The following is a 19,494-nucleotide window of genomic DNA, read 5'->3' on the forward strand; positions in this document are numbered from 1 at the left end:
GTGGTTGCTGGAAATTGAACTCAGGACCTTTGGAAGAACAGCCAGTGCTCTTAACCTCTGACCCATCTCTCCAGCCTATTTTTAAAAAAATATTACTACTATCTATTATCTGTATCTATTATATCATAAACAGAAATGAGGTAAAAGTTTGGCTTTCAAATATGAAAACACTCTATCAGATTACAATGTGTTTTAACATAAAGGTCTCCAAGATGTGTCATGAGAGCACATTAAATGGCTCTGATTGCCTACAGAAGCCAGTCTTCAACACCTCAGTCTGCACTTACACACTTGGTATTATTAAGAAACTAACTAGAGAAGAGAATTTTAAAGGAACAAAGGGTTACTTTACATCTATTCCTTGACCACCTTTACAACATTGGACACCTGGAATTTGGCATTTTGAGAGTAATTTCAAGACTGATACTGATAATTAAGGATGAAGGAGAAAAAAAATAATCGGTATACTTTTGCCACAGTTGTTGCCTGATAGATAACCTGTGTTCTACAGCCATGCAATACAATACAGCAACATGGTAAATGGCCGGAAAGCTAGGAACAACGTTTTGTGAAAATTATAATGGCTCCAGTACCTCAAAAGCACACAATAGAGTTCAGGGGCACTGATCTGTTATGAGGTCTGGTCTACAAGTGGCCCTGGTAGCCAGGTTCAGGCTCCATCTTCTGTGTAACCCTGCACAGCTGTCCAGGTGGCAGGGAAGTTGTACAGCCTTCTCTCCTGCCCCATTCAACACTTTTGAGCCCGTGCTCTGTTTTTCTCCCTGCATCCTTTCATCAAATGCCCCTAGAGAATCATTCCAACATTAGCAACTCAAACACATATACTACAGGGTACAAACTTCATTTTTAAAAAGTACATGCTGACAAACCTTTGCAGTTTACTTGGTATTTCACACCTATTACCACAAATACACTGGAATGGTGAAATGTTGAATTTCCAGGCATCGCTGGGCACAGAGTATTACCAGGTTCTTGGCAGCAATGACGGCACGGTCACTAAAGCTCCCTGGACTGCACCAACCACCACTGCTTCCATGCAAGCCTGGGAAAACTGCTTCTAATCTTCCATGCTTGGATCCTCTCAAACTCTTGTTTTTAAAGTGTTTCTGTTTTGTTTTGTTTTTTCCCAGCAGGCTGATTTCTGCTGGCCTCCAGTGTCTGTCAGATTACCTCCCTGTGCATTCCGCCAGGGCTTTCTGGCCTCCCTCTAGAAATGCTACAGACTCCTCCCTCTATCTTTGCTCATTTCCACCCACCTCTGCCTCCTTTCAGGGTCCTCCTACTGTGCCACACAGACCACCAGAGGGCACTGGCTCTTCTGGGGTCATGAGCAGAGAACTCACCTTGCTTTGTTTCAGCCATGATTCTCCAGACATTAACTAAAGAGAACTATCCCAGTGTGTGCAAGAAAATAAGGCAGTGTCTCAGATAATTTTCCTCAAAGTCTGTTGCTACACATAACATTTTGATAATTAACCAGTGATAGCTATTTTTAAAACTGTATGTCTCTTGAGTTTATTAACACTGCTTGATTTTTCAGAATGCTTTTAAAAATCAAAATAATTTTCATCTAATGTGCAAAATGGAATATGCTGCCTATAGGAAACCCAGAATGTGCACCAACTTAGAGCATACTAAAAAAAAAAAAAGTCTAATATAATCACAGTTAAAGCATAAACTATCTTGATCTTACTCTCTGAACCAGGATGTCTGTGAGACAAATACATTCTCAAAGAAAAAGATTCCTTGCACCAAGATAGAAAGACATTAGTATCCTACAGGGACTGGATCTGGGACAGCCCTCCTCCACCACAGATACCCAAATCACTAGTCAATAGAAGAACAAATAAAGAAAATGTGGTACATTTACACAATGGAGTATTACTTAGTTGTTTAAAAAAATGACATCATGAAATTTGGATGCAAATATATGTAACTAGAAAAACTCTTCCTGAATGAGGTAACCCAGACCCAGAAAGATAACATGGTATGGATTATTTATAAGGGGCTATTAGTCATTAGGTAAATGAGAACCAAGCTACAATCCATAGACCCCGAGAGGCTAGGTAAAGAGGAGGAGTCTAGGGAAATACAGTGATCTCCTTGAGAGGGGGAATTAGAATACATTTTGTGAGTAGACTGGGGGTGAATGGAGATGGGAGTGGGGATCAGGCAGCAGGGGAGGTGGGGTGGAAGGAGAGAGTGTGAGGAAAGATGGCTGGGACTGGGTTCCCTTGAGGGGTGGTATGGAAGCCTAGAGCAGTAGAAACTTCCTGGATTCTATGAAGGTGATCCTAGTGAGGAGTCCTAGTAATGGAGGATATGATGTTTCAACTGGCCATCTCTTGTAGCCAGGTGAGACTTCCAGTCGTGGGACTAAGGTCCATTCAGTTGAGATGTTGGCTAGGAGGGGCCCATGGAAATCCCCAAACAACCTAGGCTGTTGTTAAGACAAAAAGCTGCTCTCTACAAACAGGGAATGGGGTTTTGCCACTGTCATCCATCCACACAACTCTTTGAACATGGAGAAGTTGTACTGGTGCCTACATAGAGCCTTCACCCCTACATTCTAGTCTCTTTAGTATGGGAAGATACTCCACAGGCTACAGAAAAAGAAACATGGACACCAACCCAGCCACGAAACCTTTGACCTACAATTTGTCCTGCTGGCATAATATACTACAGCAATGGTGGCACAGAACTTGTGAGAGTAGCCAACCATTGTATGATCTGACCTAAGGCCCACTCCACAAGAAAGAACTCACACCTCAACACTGTTTGGGTAACCAAGAACCAAAAACTAGATAGCCAGAAACCTAGGATAAAACCAAACATGACTGTTCTAAAATCAATAAAATGGTTCCTAATAATATTCTGCTACACTCGTAGATCAGTGCCTTATCTAGCCATCATCAGAGAGCTTCCTCAGCAGTAGATGGGAACAGATGCAGAGACCCACAGCCAGACGTTATGCAGAAAGAGTCTAAATTGAAAATCTCCATCAAATCTCACCCCTCAGAGCTCAAAAAATCCTACAAAAGAGGAGGCAGAAAAAATGCATGGAGGACACCAGGTAAACACAGTCCTCTGAATCAACTAAGCAAGATGCCTATGAGCTCACAGAGACTTAGGCAGAAAGCACAGGATCTACATAGATCTGCACCAGGTCCGTGGCATATATCTTATAGCTATTGCTTAGTATTTTTATGGGACTCCTGACTGTGAGAACAAGTGGGTCTTTGACTCTTGTGCCTGCTTTTGGGACTCTCTTCCTCCTATTGGGTTGCTGTGTCCCAACGGCGATGTGATAGTTTTTGCTTCATCTTATTATATTGTTTTGTCATGTTTGATTGTTATCTCTTAGAAGCATGTTCTAGTCTAATGAGAGACAGAAATGGAATGAATCCAGAGGGGAGGAGAGAGAGGCAGACCGACGGGGTGGATAACTGAGAGAAGGGTTAAGGCTCCCTGATGTCCCATCATTCCCTTTGATGTTGCTTTTACCACTTCATGTTTTGCTTCTCCTAAAAATACCAGAGTTCAGACCTCCAGGAATTTGGTCTTCTTATCTCTCTCCAGATGTTATGGTTTAAATCTGAACTCCCCTAGCATGACCATGTTTCAGACCATGGGTCCCCAGCTTGTGGTGCTGTGTAGAAAGCTATGGCACCTTGGAGGCAGTGCCTAGCTGACTGAAGCGTCACTATGGAGTCAGCAGTTGAAGGTGATCCTGTCCTTGGTTCCAGCCTGCACTCTCTTGCCTTTTGATCCATCACCACATGCTCCCACTACCATGCCTTCCCCAGCATTATGGGCTGTAACCAACAAGAAACAATGAGTCAAAATGAGATTTCTGTCCATTGTTGTAAGTTGTTTCTGTCCATAATTTTGGTGGCCGGGCGTGGTGGCGCACACCTTTAATCCCAGCACTCAGGAGGCAGAGGCTGGCAGATTGCTGAGTTCAAGGCCAGCCTGGTCTCCAAAGTGAGTCCAGGACAGCCAAGGCTACACAGAGAAACCTTGTCTCGAAAACAAACAAACAAAAAACCAAAAACCAAAACAAAACAATAACAACAAAAACCCATAATTTTGGTCATAGTAATGAAAAGCAACTAATACAAATTTGGAGGAAAAAAAAACCCATATACAAAACCACTCCTCCCTTCACCCCCCATACATGGAACTGCTCATCTTGCCTTCCTTTCTGGATTATAAGGATCTTTAAATAATGGATAGTTTGCCAGTATTTTCTCCTGTACAACCCACAGCACAGACACCTATAGATAGTGAGAACTCAATGAATACTTGTTAATAAATAAGTGGCAAATGTTTGAACAGGAAAATTGACTCACTGTGTTCAGAAGGCACACTTTGTCCTTGAAGGGAAACTGAAGGTTATTCTTGTATGAGGACCTGGCATTCCTGAACTAGCACATCATCTGAGACAGCTCTAGTGTAGCCAAGGACAAGGATGAAAAGCCCACACTGTCCCTGGAACGCTGCCAGGTCAGAAGGACCTCAGGCTGCATGTGAGCATTCACTTGTAGAACAGGGTGCAACTGGTACTCTTAAAAGGCAAAGCAAGGAGTTCCTTTCTCTACACCATGAAGCCCGAGAACTGTTCTAGTGTCAGCAACTTCCAGGCACCTAATGGATCAAGAGTCTGCGTGTGAGCCAGGGACCTGCTACCAAACACAGAACACTGACTGCACCGTCAACTGGCAGCCCATGTTCTCTCTATGCAGCAAGGTGCCTACTGGGCACTAATGGGAAATACGATTTACAAGAGGTGCTCCAAAATGTACTCAGATCAGGAAGGGTCCCTGAACACCTACTCAGAACCAAAATGGAAGCTCTTTGACAGAAAGAAATTAGAAGCTTCTGGATTAGAAAATAAGGAAGGAAAAAAATATCTGCTAATGTTACTGCCTGAGGCTTTAAAAGAATATGAACTTGCCAGCTACTACAGGTAATAGGATGCTCTCAATTTATTTCAAGCCGTAAATGTTTTATTTATTACTTTAGGACTGCAAAATAAGATAAGTTGTTACTTCAGTAACGGCTTTTCATGAAGAGAAGAATTACATTGATCCATCCTTCCTCCCAAAAAGGATATTTCCTTCTACAGTTAGAGGCAAATTGTTCAGCAATTTCTACCACCAGTTTTCCCTTGGTGCATACAAACACTGTCTTTGCTTTGCCCAAAACAGATTTAAAGTTTAGATGTTTACAGCAACCACTGTGACTTACTCAGGCTTCCGAAAATAATTAGTCATCACATTGCCAGGGGCTGTGCTCACTGGTTGTCCATGAAGAAGGAAGGATAGAAAAATAAATGACAGCAAAGCTAAAAATGAATTTTAGGAAAGTGACTACAGAGGGCAACGCTTTTCCAGTTACATTTTCAACCCATTGTCATATCCCAGACTCCCTCCCAAAAGGGTAAAGACTGCTATAGGGGTCCCTGTTACACGTGAGAAGACAGTGACCACATCCCTTCTGCCTAAGAGACAGACAGACAGACAGACATTTGACCCAGCAGAGGGAAGTGCAGCCTACTGGGAAGAATGTTTAACTCGTCCTTCCTAAAGAATGTCCAGTTCCTTAGTTTGAGGAGGACCCCAGGATCCAGATCTACCTGTCATAAAGTTCTTCTTATAGGTTTCCAGGACCCTGTGGGTCCTGCTATTTCCTCTTTCTTCCATGCTACTCTCGCCTAAAGTCTCAATAGGATGTCCTCTCCTCTGACCCACTTTCAGGTAAGTAAAGATTTTCATGGTACGTATCCCTTGGACTAGTGTTTTGATATAAGTGAGTATATACCGTTGGTCTCTTTTTGCTTCTGGGTGAACTCACTCATTATGATAATTTCTAGATCAATCCATTTGTCCACAAATTTCGGGAATTCCTCGTTTTTAATAGCTGAGTAGTATTCCATCATGTAAAGGAGAATATAGGCAGTAAGCATCGAACCCCTACCAAGACCTAGCCGACGAACATGATATTCTCCACTGTTGAGTGGAGAGTGAGATCTGACTCTCACACGAACTCTGGTGCCCCTTTTCTGACCATGTCCCCCAGATGGGGAGACCTGGTGGCACTCAGAGGAAGGATAGCTAGTTACCAAGAAGAGACTTGATATTCTGAGAGCATATATAGGGAGAGGAGGTCTCCCTCAGTCACAGACATAGGGGAGGGGAGAAGGGGAGAAATGGGAGGGAGGGAAGAATGGGAGGAAACAGGGAAAGGGCTAACAATCGAGATGTAATATGAATAAAAAAAAAAAAAGAATGTCCAGTTCTTTTAGGAATAAAAAAAGGGGGGAGGGGAGAGGCAGTGTGACAAGTTAGAACACCATCCAAATACTAAGGATTGTTGAAAGGATGTGGGGCCCTTCACTCTGGTATTTCTAGCCATCGTCTTTCCTTGTTCCTGGGCCTCCCTATGATGGACACCAAGGAAACTTATATCTTCTCAACTCTCTTACACACAAAATGATAAAGAAATCTCTAAATTTCTAAAGTCCTGAAGTTGTATAAAGGTATATAAAAGAAAAACAGGAGCCGCATAGGCAATGGCTGGCATCAAAGCCTATCACAGTCTTGTTGCTGAGTGAAAGTGTGTAAAGAACAAGAAAGCTAACCAACTACCAGCAGATGTGTCAGTGGTGTGCGAGGCAGCCTCCTGTACTAGCGAAGTGTACAGAGGTGTTCAGAAACTTTTAGTTGATGGCTTAATTCAACAAAGACATTTACAAATAATAACATAGGGGCTGGAGAGATGGCTCAGAGGTTAAGGGCACTGACCGCTTTTCCAGAGGTCCTGAGCTCAATTCCCATCAATAACATGGTGGCTCATAGCCATCTATAACGTAATCTGATGCCCTCTTCTGGCCTGCAGGTGTACGTGCAGGTAGAGCACTGTATACATACTAATAAATAAATAAATCTTTTAAAAATAACAATAATAATATGAAGCAAGGCAAAAGTGGTTCCCTAAGAATTATTACTAGCTAAAACAGGAGGGGGAAAGGAGAAACAAAGTGGGAAAGGAAGGAAGGAAGGAAGGAAAGAAGGAAAGAAAGAACACAATGCATTTAGCAGGGACACAAGCAATGAAAAACAAGTTAATATTCAGTAGTGCTTATCAGGCAAAGACTTGACTCTTACTTAGATAGGCAGGCCTCAATTCTAACAAAATCCAAAGGCTGCTCTTAGTAGTTCTAGATTGGTGCCCATTCTTCACACCCTGAAATAAGAAATCCCCAAACCACCTCCCCCCATCTTACTATCAGAGCACAGACACTTGTCTGCCTCTGTGCAGAACAATCTATTACCTGTGAGTACTTCAAGTTTCTCCTGGGCTCTCAGGTGTCCTCCTCACAGCCGCCTGCTCCCTTTCCAGCTCAGGCCGGGAAATTATTTAACAAAAGATGGCATCCTTGAGGAGTTCTCTCTTGTGATTGTGCTGTCCTGTGAGCCTGCTCTGGAGGATTTTTTATTAACCAGAAGATGGATCTGCAGTCTATGTTCCACACACACACCCATCCACTGACTGAGAGAAATGGAAGTGGAAAAGTCTATCCTGAAAGCCTTTTCTTTCCTTAAGCATAAGAAATTGTTCTCCTTTCACTCTTTTATTCTAGACTCAAGTCCCCACAAGATACCAATGTTTGTTCCTTCTGCACTGTTCTGATACTCGTGGAAGCACAAGGAAGTGGACTGAGTTCCTTACCCTCTATATGAAGGCTCCATCTCTGCCTGGTGGCTACATTTCTGCTGAGGTCTACATCACAGCACCATTAGAGGAGGCTTCCGCTGCCATCCTTTGCCCTCTAGCTTTTAAGGTTTTTAAACTTTTTTTAAAGATTTATTTATTTATAGTGTATACAGTGTTCTCCCTGCATGTACACCTGCAGGCCAGAAGAGGGCATCAGATCACATTATAGATGGCGGGAATTGAACTCAGGACCTCTGAAAAAGTAGTCAGTGCTCTTAACCTCTCAGCCATCTCTCCAGCCTACCGTCTAGATTTTAAAAAATAATTCTCCTATCTAATTCATTCTTAATTAATACATTCATGTGTGTATGTGTGTGTGTGTGTATATATATGTGTGTGTTCTCTCTTGGTGGGTCCTAAAATCAAAGTCAGGTTGTCAGGCTTGTCAGGAAATACCTTTATCCCTACAGCCATCATAGTGGCTTCTATCTAATTCTAAGAAGACATGTGTTCATGGTTCATTCACTTCTATATTTTCTTTATTTTTTCCATCCATACATTTGTATCCATTTTAGCACCTTATTCCAGATTTATTTTTCCATACAAATGTATCACATGCTACTAAGCAATCAAAAAACACTAGCTCTCTGGGTTCCAATGATCATCTTTATACTTTGGCAGATGTCATTAAAAATGAATATATAATGAGTTCCACTTATATGTAAGGTACTCAAATCTAGAGAAAAACAGAAGATGAAGTATTAAACAGAGATTATGACAGTATTCAAGAACATATAAGCTGAGAGAAAACCTCCCTTCTCTCCCAACCTACCAATTCTCTGTATAAACACCCCACATGAGATGGTACTCACTGTGGGATATAGCTCCATGACAGATCTGAACAACTTCTGACCTGAAAACACAAAGTCGTAGCTACTAATATCAGTGCCCTGATGTTTTGAAACATGATCCACTTGAAATGTCGGTCACTACCTAGAGAAGAGCTGCTTTCAGCATCAGCTATGATTACTTTCAGTACAAGTAAAACAACATAAAAACTTCCCCAGTTATGACAAGCCAAAAAGACAAACTATAACTTAAAATATACCTCCTGTCTTCCATCTTAGCACCCGCTTAGATACAGGAAAGTACACATACCATTTTTTTAAAGGATGAAATCTGTTTTCCACATTATCTAACAAAAGAAGTTGAAAAGAAAGGGAATATAATTAAACTTCATTGTATTTAAAAGTTAAAAAAAAAAAAGGTTTCCTTATTCCCTATCAAACCTGGGCTGACAAGCATGTTATTTAATTGCCCACAAACGAGCTTCTTAAAATAGCACCCATTAAAACCCCGATTTCAGCACCAGCTTGTGCCCAAGGATGGAGGGTGATGCAGAATGAACTCTAACTAAAAAGCAAAACAAACCGCTTCATCAAAATTTCAAAAAAATCTGAAACAAAGAGAAGCTATGAAGGGGAATAAACCATAAGCAGTGGTAAGGCAGCTGCTGCAGGGAGGGAGCCAGAGCCTGGACATCTGCCTGCACAGCAGAGGCTGATCTGAAGGGCTATCAGGGTAAAGCATGTGCTTCCGGACATCCAGAGATACTGGGACCCAAAGCTCAAGACACTCCTGAAACCATAATCCCCACCAAAGGAAAAAATACCAGTCTAGTCAAGTGTGGCTCAGGCATAATTTATCCCTGGCAGCTAACATCCCCCTTGCCTATCCTGTCAGGGTCTCAAACTCAGTGTGCCGAAAATAGAATATAATACCTCTTCCTACAACCAATTCTCCTTGGTGACTTTCTTTTTTTCTGTATCACCAATTATAACCAGTCTTGAAGCCATAAAATCTTTTTTCCTATGTTCCTCTGCCTCAGCCAAACACCCAGTCTATCACCTTGCGCTAACAACAGCTAGCATCCTCAGAGAGCTACATTCAAGCACAGTATAAAGCAGTTGACCACACCTCCTAATTCGGTCCTTGCAACTCATCTGCCAGATACATATATCCTTCATGTGGGCATGGGGAGCTGGGGCTAAAGGTAAGTGGTTTATATGACAAGGCCACAAAGGTGACAGGGAGCAAAACTGAAGCCAGAGATGCCTACACGCTGTAGCAGTCACAGCACCACAGCTTCAGAGATGCCCACATGCCTCAGTGCCCTAGCAGTCACAGCACCACAGCTTCCTATTTGCCCTTTTGTTTTCCTTTTCCTTAAGCAATCCTCTATTTCAGGCCTTTAATAGCTCTGAGGTTAACTTGTAAAATGTGCCCTGCAGGAGGCTAGGTTACCCTTCTAAAATGTTACCTTGACCATATATCCTTCCCCTCTTAAGACTTCTACTGCTAATCAAACACAGGCATTCCAATGTAAAGCCTCCCTCAGCCTGGCTTTTCCAAAGTCCATGAAAACATCAACTCCAGTCACATTCTTTACCAGTCTCCACTAAATCCTCAAGGCCAAACTCCCTCATGAGGTAAAACCCAAAAAATGTGTTGTTTCTGTTAGTGTCTTGGGGCCAAGTGCTATTCTAGGAAAAATCTGTATGATGACCCATAGAGATGGATTCTATTACTGTCTACTACCTCCAGTGTATAGGTAGATAATCCAAACATGGAAGGTGAAGCTACCCAGGGCTTCACTCTGTGTGCAGGGCTGAGGAGAATGCACCTCAGGCTCACATATTTGAGTGGTTGGCTCCCAGTTGGTGGACTGTCTAGGAAGGATTAGGAGGTGCAGCCTTATTGGAGGTATGTCACTGAGGGGTGGACTTTGAAGTCCCCCCATCACCACCTCTTTCTCCCCTCTTTCAAACCAGATGTAACCTCTCAGCTACTTCTCGAGTTCCACGCATGCCTGCCCATCACACTGACGCTTTCAAGCTGTAAGCAAGGTCCTAATTCAGTGCTTTCTTTTATAAGCTGCCTTGGTCATAGTGTCTCTTCACAGCAACAGACCAGTAACTGAGATGCTTGTGGTAAATATGATGTTCAATTCTCCATCGCTGGACTCTAGGGCCTTATCTTAACTATGCTACTGTAGGGGGCTCTGGGAAGTGATCCTTCTTTCTCAGTAACTTGGCAATTGCACCCAAACCCTCTGGTCACTCACACACAACATCAGCATGATTTATTCTCATTGTCCTTGTTTCCTCATCTGCATGTATCTATTAAGCTCATGCTATTATGCTACCATGAGACTAATAAGCATATCATCAAATTATGGGGGGAAATAAAAAAAATGGTATTAATACCGAGAGCTGAAAATCACACCCAGCAACTGTGCTTGTTAGCTATTATAATTAAGGTCTTGATGCAAGTGAATGGCACTGAAAAAATCCTGTAGAAAACTTCATAGCCTCTGTTTAGGAAGGCCAAATGTACATGTGGTCATATTGCTGTTATAAGACATGGAGGAAAAATATCTCCAAGATTAATAAAAACCTAGGAGCACAGGGCCCAGGACCATGGCTACAGTGTCACATTTGCTTTGCAAGCTTAACAAGGGACTTGGGGTGACAATGAGATTTTCAAAATCTTCAGGAAAAGATACCAAGAAGTCTAGCCAACTTGAGCAGATAGTCCCTTGAAATAAGTGGAAGGGATTCTTGGGTTACAGGCAAGGGTGGTGTTAGAACTAGTGCCAGAAGCCTGGAGCCAACGGCAAAAACTGAGAAGTGGGGGCCAGAAAGAGCCATCATTAGCTGCGGAGCCAAAGGAGTTAGGTGGAAAGTAGTGCTAATGCTCAATGACCAGACAGTGAGACTGACCAAAGGCAGGATACACAAGGACAAGTCTCCAGTGATTACAGAACAATATGAGTTCAAGGCAGATCATCAAGGGTTCAGGTAGGTCTTGCTGTTCTTAATCGTTTGTGCTCTATTGTTCTGAAGGTAGGCTGTATGTAATTTAAGCTTTGCTTATAGTTATTCTATGTGTATGTGTGAGTACCTGAATATATGCATGTACACCATGTATATTTGTGGTACCCACAGAGGCCAGAAGAGGGTATCAGATTCTCCTGGAAATGTAGTGACAAGGGACTGTGAGAGAAAATAACCTGAGGTCCTCTGCAAGAGCAGCAAGTTCTCTGAACCACAGAGCCACCTCTTTAGCCCGTATATTAGACTTAAAACTAGACTTTTTCCTAATTGTCTCATTTAACGGAGGAGAAATAGGAAAGGGCTCAGATCTCAATCATCTGACAGGCACTTGGCTTCCTACCCCACTGGATATCTTTCACTTTACCCACCATCCAGGTCCCAGCAGCACTTTGTTTTAACTCTCCAAGTACTGGGTAGTCATTACATCAAATTACTTGGAGCACTTACTCAACTCATGTCTAGAATGCACTATGCCAGAGTTCTGCGGTCATCTCAGTCAGCCCTTCAATGGCCCAATGAGATGCTACTCTGCCTGCTCCACACTAGAAGACCAGAAAGCTTGAAGAGCCCAAGGTCACACTGCCAGGATGTCTCACCGCCGTTTGGCTCCAGTGACAACATTCATCCTACACTGCTTCCGTTCTTCTGCTACTTTTTAATCAGCAGGCTCTTTGCTACTAAAAGGCTGGAGAAGCATGAAAAGCTGCTGCAGGTAAAGCACTGACATGATGAACTAGCAGCCTGGAACATAAGCTTCCCCAGGGATCCCACGAGGCTCAGTCAGAGCAGTTGGAGAGGAATGCGCAACACTTAAACTCGCTTTACTCTCAGCACACAGGGTCATTTCCTCCTCTTCAATTGCACTCACAGAGCTGTGCTGAGAGCCATCCCTGCTGCTCCTGCCAACTACAGCAGCCTTCAGTAGGAAAATTATAGAGGAGAAATCTTTAAAAAAAAAAAATGACTTTCTTCTTTGAAACTTGGGAGAAGGGAGAAAATAGAAGAAATTCTCAAAAGAGAAGAAATCTATAAGTACTGTAAACAATGGAATAAACCCTACAAATAAATATGCGATGTCAAAAGATTAATAAAAGGAGGTAATAACAAATGGGACAGATAAAATAAATTAAAATATGCCTTTTCCCCCAGGCCTGCTGTGAATGGCCCTCAGCTCTTCTATTTTCATGGAGTGTCCAGAGAAGATGAATGTCTAAAGAAACACAATGGTCCCAAAATCTCTCTCCGACCTGCGAACAGCCATGTAGCTGGGGGTCACTTACCAAATATGCCAAGTAAGTCGGAGTCTGGAGGACACCAGAAGGAGAGAAACAAAACAGAAAGCCAGCCTGAGAGTCATTGGAGATGACAGACAACGGAATGCAGCAGAGAATGACTGAGAAGTACCCACTCAACTAAGAGGCTAGCCATGGCTTTGTCAACAGCGTGCGCAATCAAATGATCGTATATAATCCAAATTTTACTAACCTGGTTTTAAAATGGCAGAAAACGTTGAGAGGAAAACATTTAAAAACTGGTATAAATGAAAAGATGGGTAGAGCAGTAAACAAATGGAATTGTCACTTGAGTGAAGACATGTTTAAGTTTGGAATGATTTTAATCAACAAGGAAGAAGCAGAAATCTGAGATTAAGGACACAGATGAAGGCACAGATGATGAGAGACAGGAACAGAGGGGCAGAAGGACTAGCATTGGGCAGTAGGATGGCTGCCTCATGCACTGAAGGAAAGAATACAAAAGTATGTGTGTGAGTAACTGGCCTGTGGCCTTTAATTTTCTCTTTAAAATCAGAGTTAAGGTTGTCTGAGTATAGAGAAGGCAGAGGATGAAACGGGAAATTCATAAATATTTCTAGATACATTTGTGAGCAATGGAGGAGAACCCTGACTACAGACAGAGTACATTACTTGTTTTAGGAGATTCAGCAGCCTGGACGTCTGAGTGCTGCTTTGCTTGGTAGTCTCAGCCTTTCAGCTTCTCCTTGTTTCTTCCCCTGAGTCCCTTCTATATGCATGGGCTTCAGGATAACACTGTGCAAGACAAAGTCTATACAGTATTATGATAGCAATGAGTGGTCTTACGTGTGTGCGTGTGTGTGTGTGTGTGTGTACATAGATGTGCTCACCTGTGTAGGTGCTTACAGAAGGCAGAGGTTGACGTTGAGTGCTTCCTCTATCATGCTACACCTTCTTCTCCGGAGGCAGGCTCTCTCAGTGAACCTGTAACTCAGTTTTGACTAGAGTGGCTGGCCAGTAAGCCCCAGGGCTTGTCCTGTCTCCATAACTCCAAAGATGGGGTTACGGGTGCACATTGCCATATCTAATGCTTATGTGGGTGTGGGGAATTCCAAATCAGGTCCCCGTGTTTGCATAGCAAGCACTTTACCCACTGAATCACATCACTGGCCCCACACCGGGTTTTATATAGGAAGAGTTCATAACATTATGGAGAAAATGCAGGTGATTACCTAATCTAGATTAGAAGGGGACGATCTCTCTGAAAAGGTAGTACTTGAGACTTGGAGGAACTTTAGCTGCCAGAAAAGAATACCATATACAAAAGCCCTTCCACGATTCTTAACTTTTCTCTGAAACATATTATTTTATGCTTCCCTAAAGCCAAGTTTGTGCTCAGCTGGTAAGAATTTGGGGTTTGAGTCTAAAAGCAACAACAACCTTCACTTGCAAAACAACAGCATGGCAAGGTTGTGCAAAATGGAAACAGTGAAAACGCTGGGAAGCTAATAAGAACGCATACAAGAAAAAAGGGCAGTGTGGATGAAGACGGTGATGGTGAGGACAGACAAAAGAAGCAGAATACATTAGGAGACTCTAAAATCATTCAGAATCTATACAGAGGATATGAGAAACGTGGATAAGGAGGAACAGAGGATGCCCAAATATCTAGGGACAAAAAATGGATTGTGAGTACATCCGGTTGGGCAGGAGGATTTTTGTTTTTAGGGTGCTGAGGCAGAGATACATCCTAAGATAAGAACATTCATGGTCACCTTTCTTTGCTGTGATAAAACACCATGGCCAGTGCAACGTATAGAAGGAAGAGTTGACTTGGGCTAATGCTTTCAGAGATTGAGAATCTAAGATGGCAGAAGAAAGAAGCTGAGGGCTCGTACCCTGACCCACAGGCAGGAAGCAGAGAGAGCAAACTAGGAATGATGTGAGTCTTTTTTTCTTTTTAGAGACAAGATTTCTCTGTGTAGCCTTGGCTGTCCTATACTCTCTTTGTAGACCAGGCTGGCCTCAAACTCACAGGGATCTACCTGCCTCTGCCTCCCCCTAGCACTGGGATTAAAGGCGTGTGCCACCACACCGACTTGGTCTAAGTCTTTTAAACCTAAAAACCCATCCTTCATGGCATATTTCCCCTGGCAACACCTCCCAAACAGCACCATCAACTAAGGATCGAGTGTTCAAACTGCCACAAGACTATGTCACTCATGACTATCTCATTCCAGCCACCACAGCACGTGAACATATATTTAGGTCTGGAGCTCTGAAGAGATCTTTATAGAGACAACCAAAGACCTGGGACTGGACACCTAGAGCTGTAACGGAAGACAGTAAGCACAGGTGAGATCCTTGGGGAGAGGATAGGACATGAAAAGAGGGGCTAGGGCCGGGAACTCACTCCTCATGCTTGAAGGAAGGAAAGGAACGGGTCACAGAGGACAAGAAGGGAGGCAAAGAGAGAAAAAGAAGGAAAGAAGCAGAAGTTTGGAAGGAAGAAACGGAGAAAATGTTTCTAGCTGTGAGAAAATATGTCTATTTTCTCAGCTTTCTGCAGTAAGGGTAGGATATGTGAGACTCCAAGGCCAGGCAGTACAGGTATAAGGGAAATTGAATCCGAGCAAGTATGGAAGAAAAATAAACTCCAAGTGTCAAGAAGTGGCACACACCTGTAACCCCAGCACTCGAGAGGCTGAGCGGGCAGATCCTAAGCTCACAGCAGCCTGGGGTACACAGCAAGACAGGGAGAAGTTGAAGATTGGGGGAGAAAGAAAGGAAGGGAAAAGAAGGAGGAGAAAGAAATCAAATGCATCTAAGATGAGTGGAAAGGAAGAAGAAAATGATCTCTCTTTACAGATGACAGGATCTTTATAGAGAACACTAGAATGATTCCACCCAAACACACAGAAAAAAACGTTAGAGCCACAAAACAACTTACAAAGCTGCCAGACCCAAAACAAACAAGGATTAGCAAAGTAGGCTGCATTTCCATCCACTTTTCAACAATAGATAAAGGAGATTAAGAAATCAATCATAGCTAGGCGTGGTGGCACACGCCTTTAATCCCAGCACTTGGGAGGCAGAGGCAGATGGATCCCTGTGAGTTCGAGGCCAGCCTGGTCTACAAAGCAAGTCCAGGTCAGCCAGGACTACAAGAGAAACTCTGTATCAAAAAACCAAAAAGAAAAGAAAAAAAATCATAAGCAAATAAAAAAGAATAAATATTTAGAAATAAACTTAGGCAGATGAGAGATATGTTCACTGAAAACTAGAAATCAGACAGGGCGACATCTTGTGTCAATGGGATGGAAGGCAACACTGTTAAAATGGCCACAACACAATGAATGCAGTCTACCAGTTCCATGCAATCCCTGTCAAAATCCCAATGGCTCTTTTTGCAGAAATAGGAAAAACACACCAAAGAATTGATATAAAATCTCAAATAGCCTGAATGTCCAAAGTAATCTAGAAAATGAATAATGTTGGAAGTTTCTCACTTCCTAACGTCACAACTTCTTACAAGGCTACCGTAATCAGAATAATGTGGTTCTGGCATAGAGACAGATACACAGGCCAATGGAACAGAAAAGAGAGCTTAAAAATAAAGCTCCATTGTATATGGTCAAAATATCTTCAACAAAGTTCCAAGACCACACAGGCGAGAAAGAACACCTTTCCATAAACGGTGCCAGCCCAGCTACCCACATGCAAAACAGTGAGTCTGTCTTTGTATTATACCATATATAAAATTAAACATAAAGGCTATCAAAACAAGTTCAGAGTGAGGCCTCCTCATGCAGGAGAACTGAAGGGCCTTTTAAAAAGTCTTAAGTTTTCAGGGAACATCAGAGGACCTCTGAAGACAAACTGAAATAGGAACACAGTGATCGCTCTTTGGATCTTCCCTTGGCAGAGGTGACGGAGCTGGCACCAGCACAGTGTGCCTGAGAGGCCCTGCAAAGGCGGAAGAGGCTCAGGAGGGCCCAGGTTAGGAGAGAGGAAAGACCTGTTAACCTTCTGTGCCTCCACTGTTCCTTGCCTTACCCGTGCCTTGTGTGCACTAGCTAATAGAACTTAGTTCTGAGAATACTCAGCAAGGAAGGAACCACACAGCTGAGAACTATCAGACCGCACACTGCACTGTCAAGCGTTTCCTGTCAACAGTGAACTGAGAACACTCATAAAAGTATCAAGTATGGATCTCTTTTCCAATACAATTCCTACCTCTTTTCTGTTTAGCAAAGCAGTACTGTGTTGGTACATGTAAAAGATAGCACTTGGTCACTTAAAGACTGCAGTTACAGTGTCTGCCTTAAGTTGTTATGATTTTTATACAAAATTTCTGCTCATTTAAGTCTTACCATATAAAGCCAGAATAGAAGATCTGAAGAGAAGATCTTTCTTCTCCTGATGTGTCATGATTACACTGAATCCTTATTCAGACACAAAGGGAGCTAATCTGTGATCTCATTTAAAGTAACCCAGTCCAATGAAATAGATGAAGATAGTCGCAGGGAATGGAGAAAGCGGAGCCGATAAATATCCCGCAACCATGGGATGACGTATAAAGACATAGTAAGAAAAACTGGGAAAAAAAAATCCCAAGGAGATACGTGAGTTACAACTTCAATTTACTGCTTACTTGGGAGAGGACTTTATTCTGTCTGGAATGGGTCTTAATTTCATCAATTACAAATACAGTGGGTAAAACTTGCTTTCTTTCTAACCTTACTAACTATATGTGCTGATGTGTGAGTATTACAGCTAGTGCTTTGTACAGTTAATTAAATAGGGCAGGTTACAAGAAGCTTTTGCTTTTGTTTTAATTTGAATAATTTTGCTTAGCCACCATATTTTATAGAGAAGTACAGCTGGAGAAGGTTTGAACCCAGTATATAAAGAACTCAAGAAATTAAACACCACCAAACCAAATAATCCAATTGAGAAATGGGGCTCAGAATTAAACAGAGAATTCTCAACAGAGAATATCAAATGGCTGAGAAACACTTAAAGAAATGCTAAATGTTTTTAGTCATCAGAGAAATGCAAATCAAAACAACTCTAAGATTCCATCTTACACCCATCAGAATGGCTAAGATCAAAAACTCAAGTGACACCACATGCTGGCGAGGATGTGGAGAGAGAGGAACACTCCTTCATTGCTGGTGGGATGCAGACTAGTGCAGCCACTTTGGAAATCTGTCTGGCGCTATCTCAGAAAGCTGGGAATAGGGCTTCCTCAAGACCCAGCTATTCCACTCCTTGGAATATACCCAGAAGATGCTCCAGCATACAACAGGGACATATGCTTAACCATGTTCATAGCAGCCTTATTCATAATAGCCAGAACATGCAAATAGCCTAAGTGTCCCTTAGTGGAAGAATGGATAAAGAAACTGTGGTACATTTACACTATGGAATACTACTCAGCTATTAAAAAGAACGAATCTCTGAAATCTGTGGACAAATGGATTGAACTAGAAATGATCATAATGAGTGAGCTAACCCAGAAGCAGAGAGACTCAAATGATATATACTCACTTATAACTGGACACTAGCCCAAGGGGCATGTTCCATGAAAGTCTTCATTTACCAGGAAAGTGGGATAGAGGGGAGGACATCCTATTGGGACTCTAGGTGAGAGAAATATAGGATATAGGGAAATAGAAGGATCCAGAGGGTCCTAGAAACCTACAAGAAGAACACTATGATGGGCGGATCTTGGACCAGGGGTTCTGCTCAAACTATGGCACCGACCAAGGACAATATGTGCAGTCATCATCAAACCCCTACCCAGATCTAGCCAAGGGACAGGACATTCCCACAGTTAAGTGGAGAGTGGGGACTGACCTTCACATGAACTCTGGTGCCCCTTATTTGGCCATGTCCCCTTGATGGGGAGACCTGATGGCACTCAGAGGAAGGATAGCAGACTACCAAGAAGAGACTTGATACCCTAGCATCATATTCAGGGAAAGGAGGTACCTCTCAGTCACAGTCATAGAGAAGGGGAATGAGGTGAAAGCAGGAGGGAGGGAGGAATGGGAGGATGCACGGGATGGGATAGCAATTGAGATGTAATATAAATGATTTTTATCTTTTTCAATTTAAAAAAAAAGGAAAAATAAAGATTTAAACCCAGGCCTATGGATCACTCTGTAGTGGGATGCAGGTGGTGTGGGGCTGTCTGTATTTACCAGTGCTTTCCATAGAGCCAGTGACCTCCCCATGTCAGCAAGCAGAGCCCAGCTGTAGTTTTCTTCCAATGATTTCGAAGCGTCTTAAAGAAGGCAGTCATCTTCTCCTATAGATGTGATAAGCAGAAAAAGAAAAAAAGTTATCCAAGATAATCATGGCACGTCCTATAATCAATTCCTCTATGGTCTCTGACCCACCCCCACCCCGTTTTCCCCTTGTTTTCTCTTTGCCACCTCTGCTCAAGTCCTTCTCCTCTTTTCCTGTCTAGTCTCATCATCAGCATCTCCTCATCCTTTCACCACTCTCTGCTTCCTGCTTTCTTCATCTATTCTACCATGACTCTCCTTCTTCCATGTCCTATCACTGTTCCTTACCCATGTTAGAAGGAAGGAGGA

The 19,494-nt window shown here is 42.6% G+C and overlaps 1 protein-coding gene across 1 annotated transcript in view; it reads right to left on the reverse strand.

Annotated features, from left to right (window-relative positions):
* Positions 1 to 19,200, reverse strand: part of Agk (acylglycerol kinase) — a 75,685-nt gene extending 56,485 nt beyond the window's left edge. Inside the window, exon 1 of the mRNA XM_051151668.1 lies at positions 19,099 to 19,200. Coding sequence (XP_051007625.1) covers positions 19,099 to 19,199 — 101 coding nt within the window. The 5' untranslated portion in view covers position 19,200. The remainder of the gene's footprint in view (positions 1 to 19,098) is intronic.
* Between the last annotated feature and the right edge of the window lie 294 nt (positions 19,201 to 19,494).

This window comes from Acomys russatus, chromosome 10 (assembly GCF_903995435.1).
Source record: "Acomys russatus chromosome 10, mAcoRus1.1, whole genome shotgun sequence".
Classification (NCBI taxonomy): domain Eukaryota; kingdom Metazoa; phylum Chordata; class Mammalia; order Rodentia; family Muridae; genus Acomys; species Acomys russatus.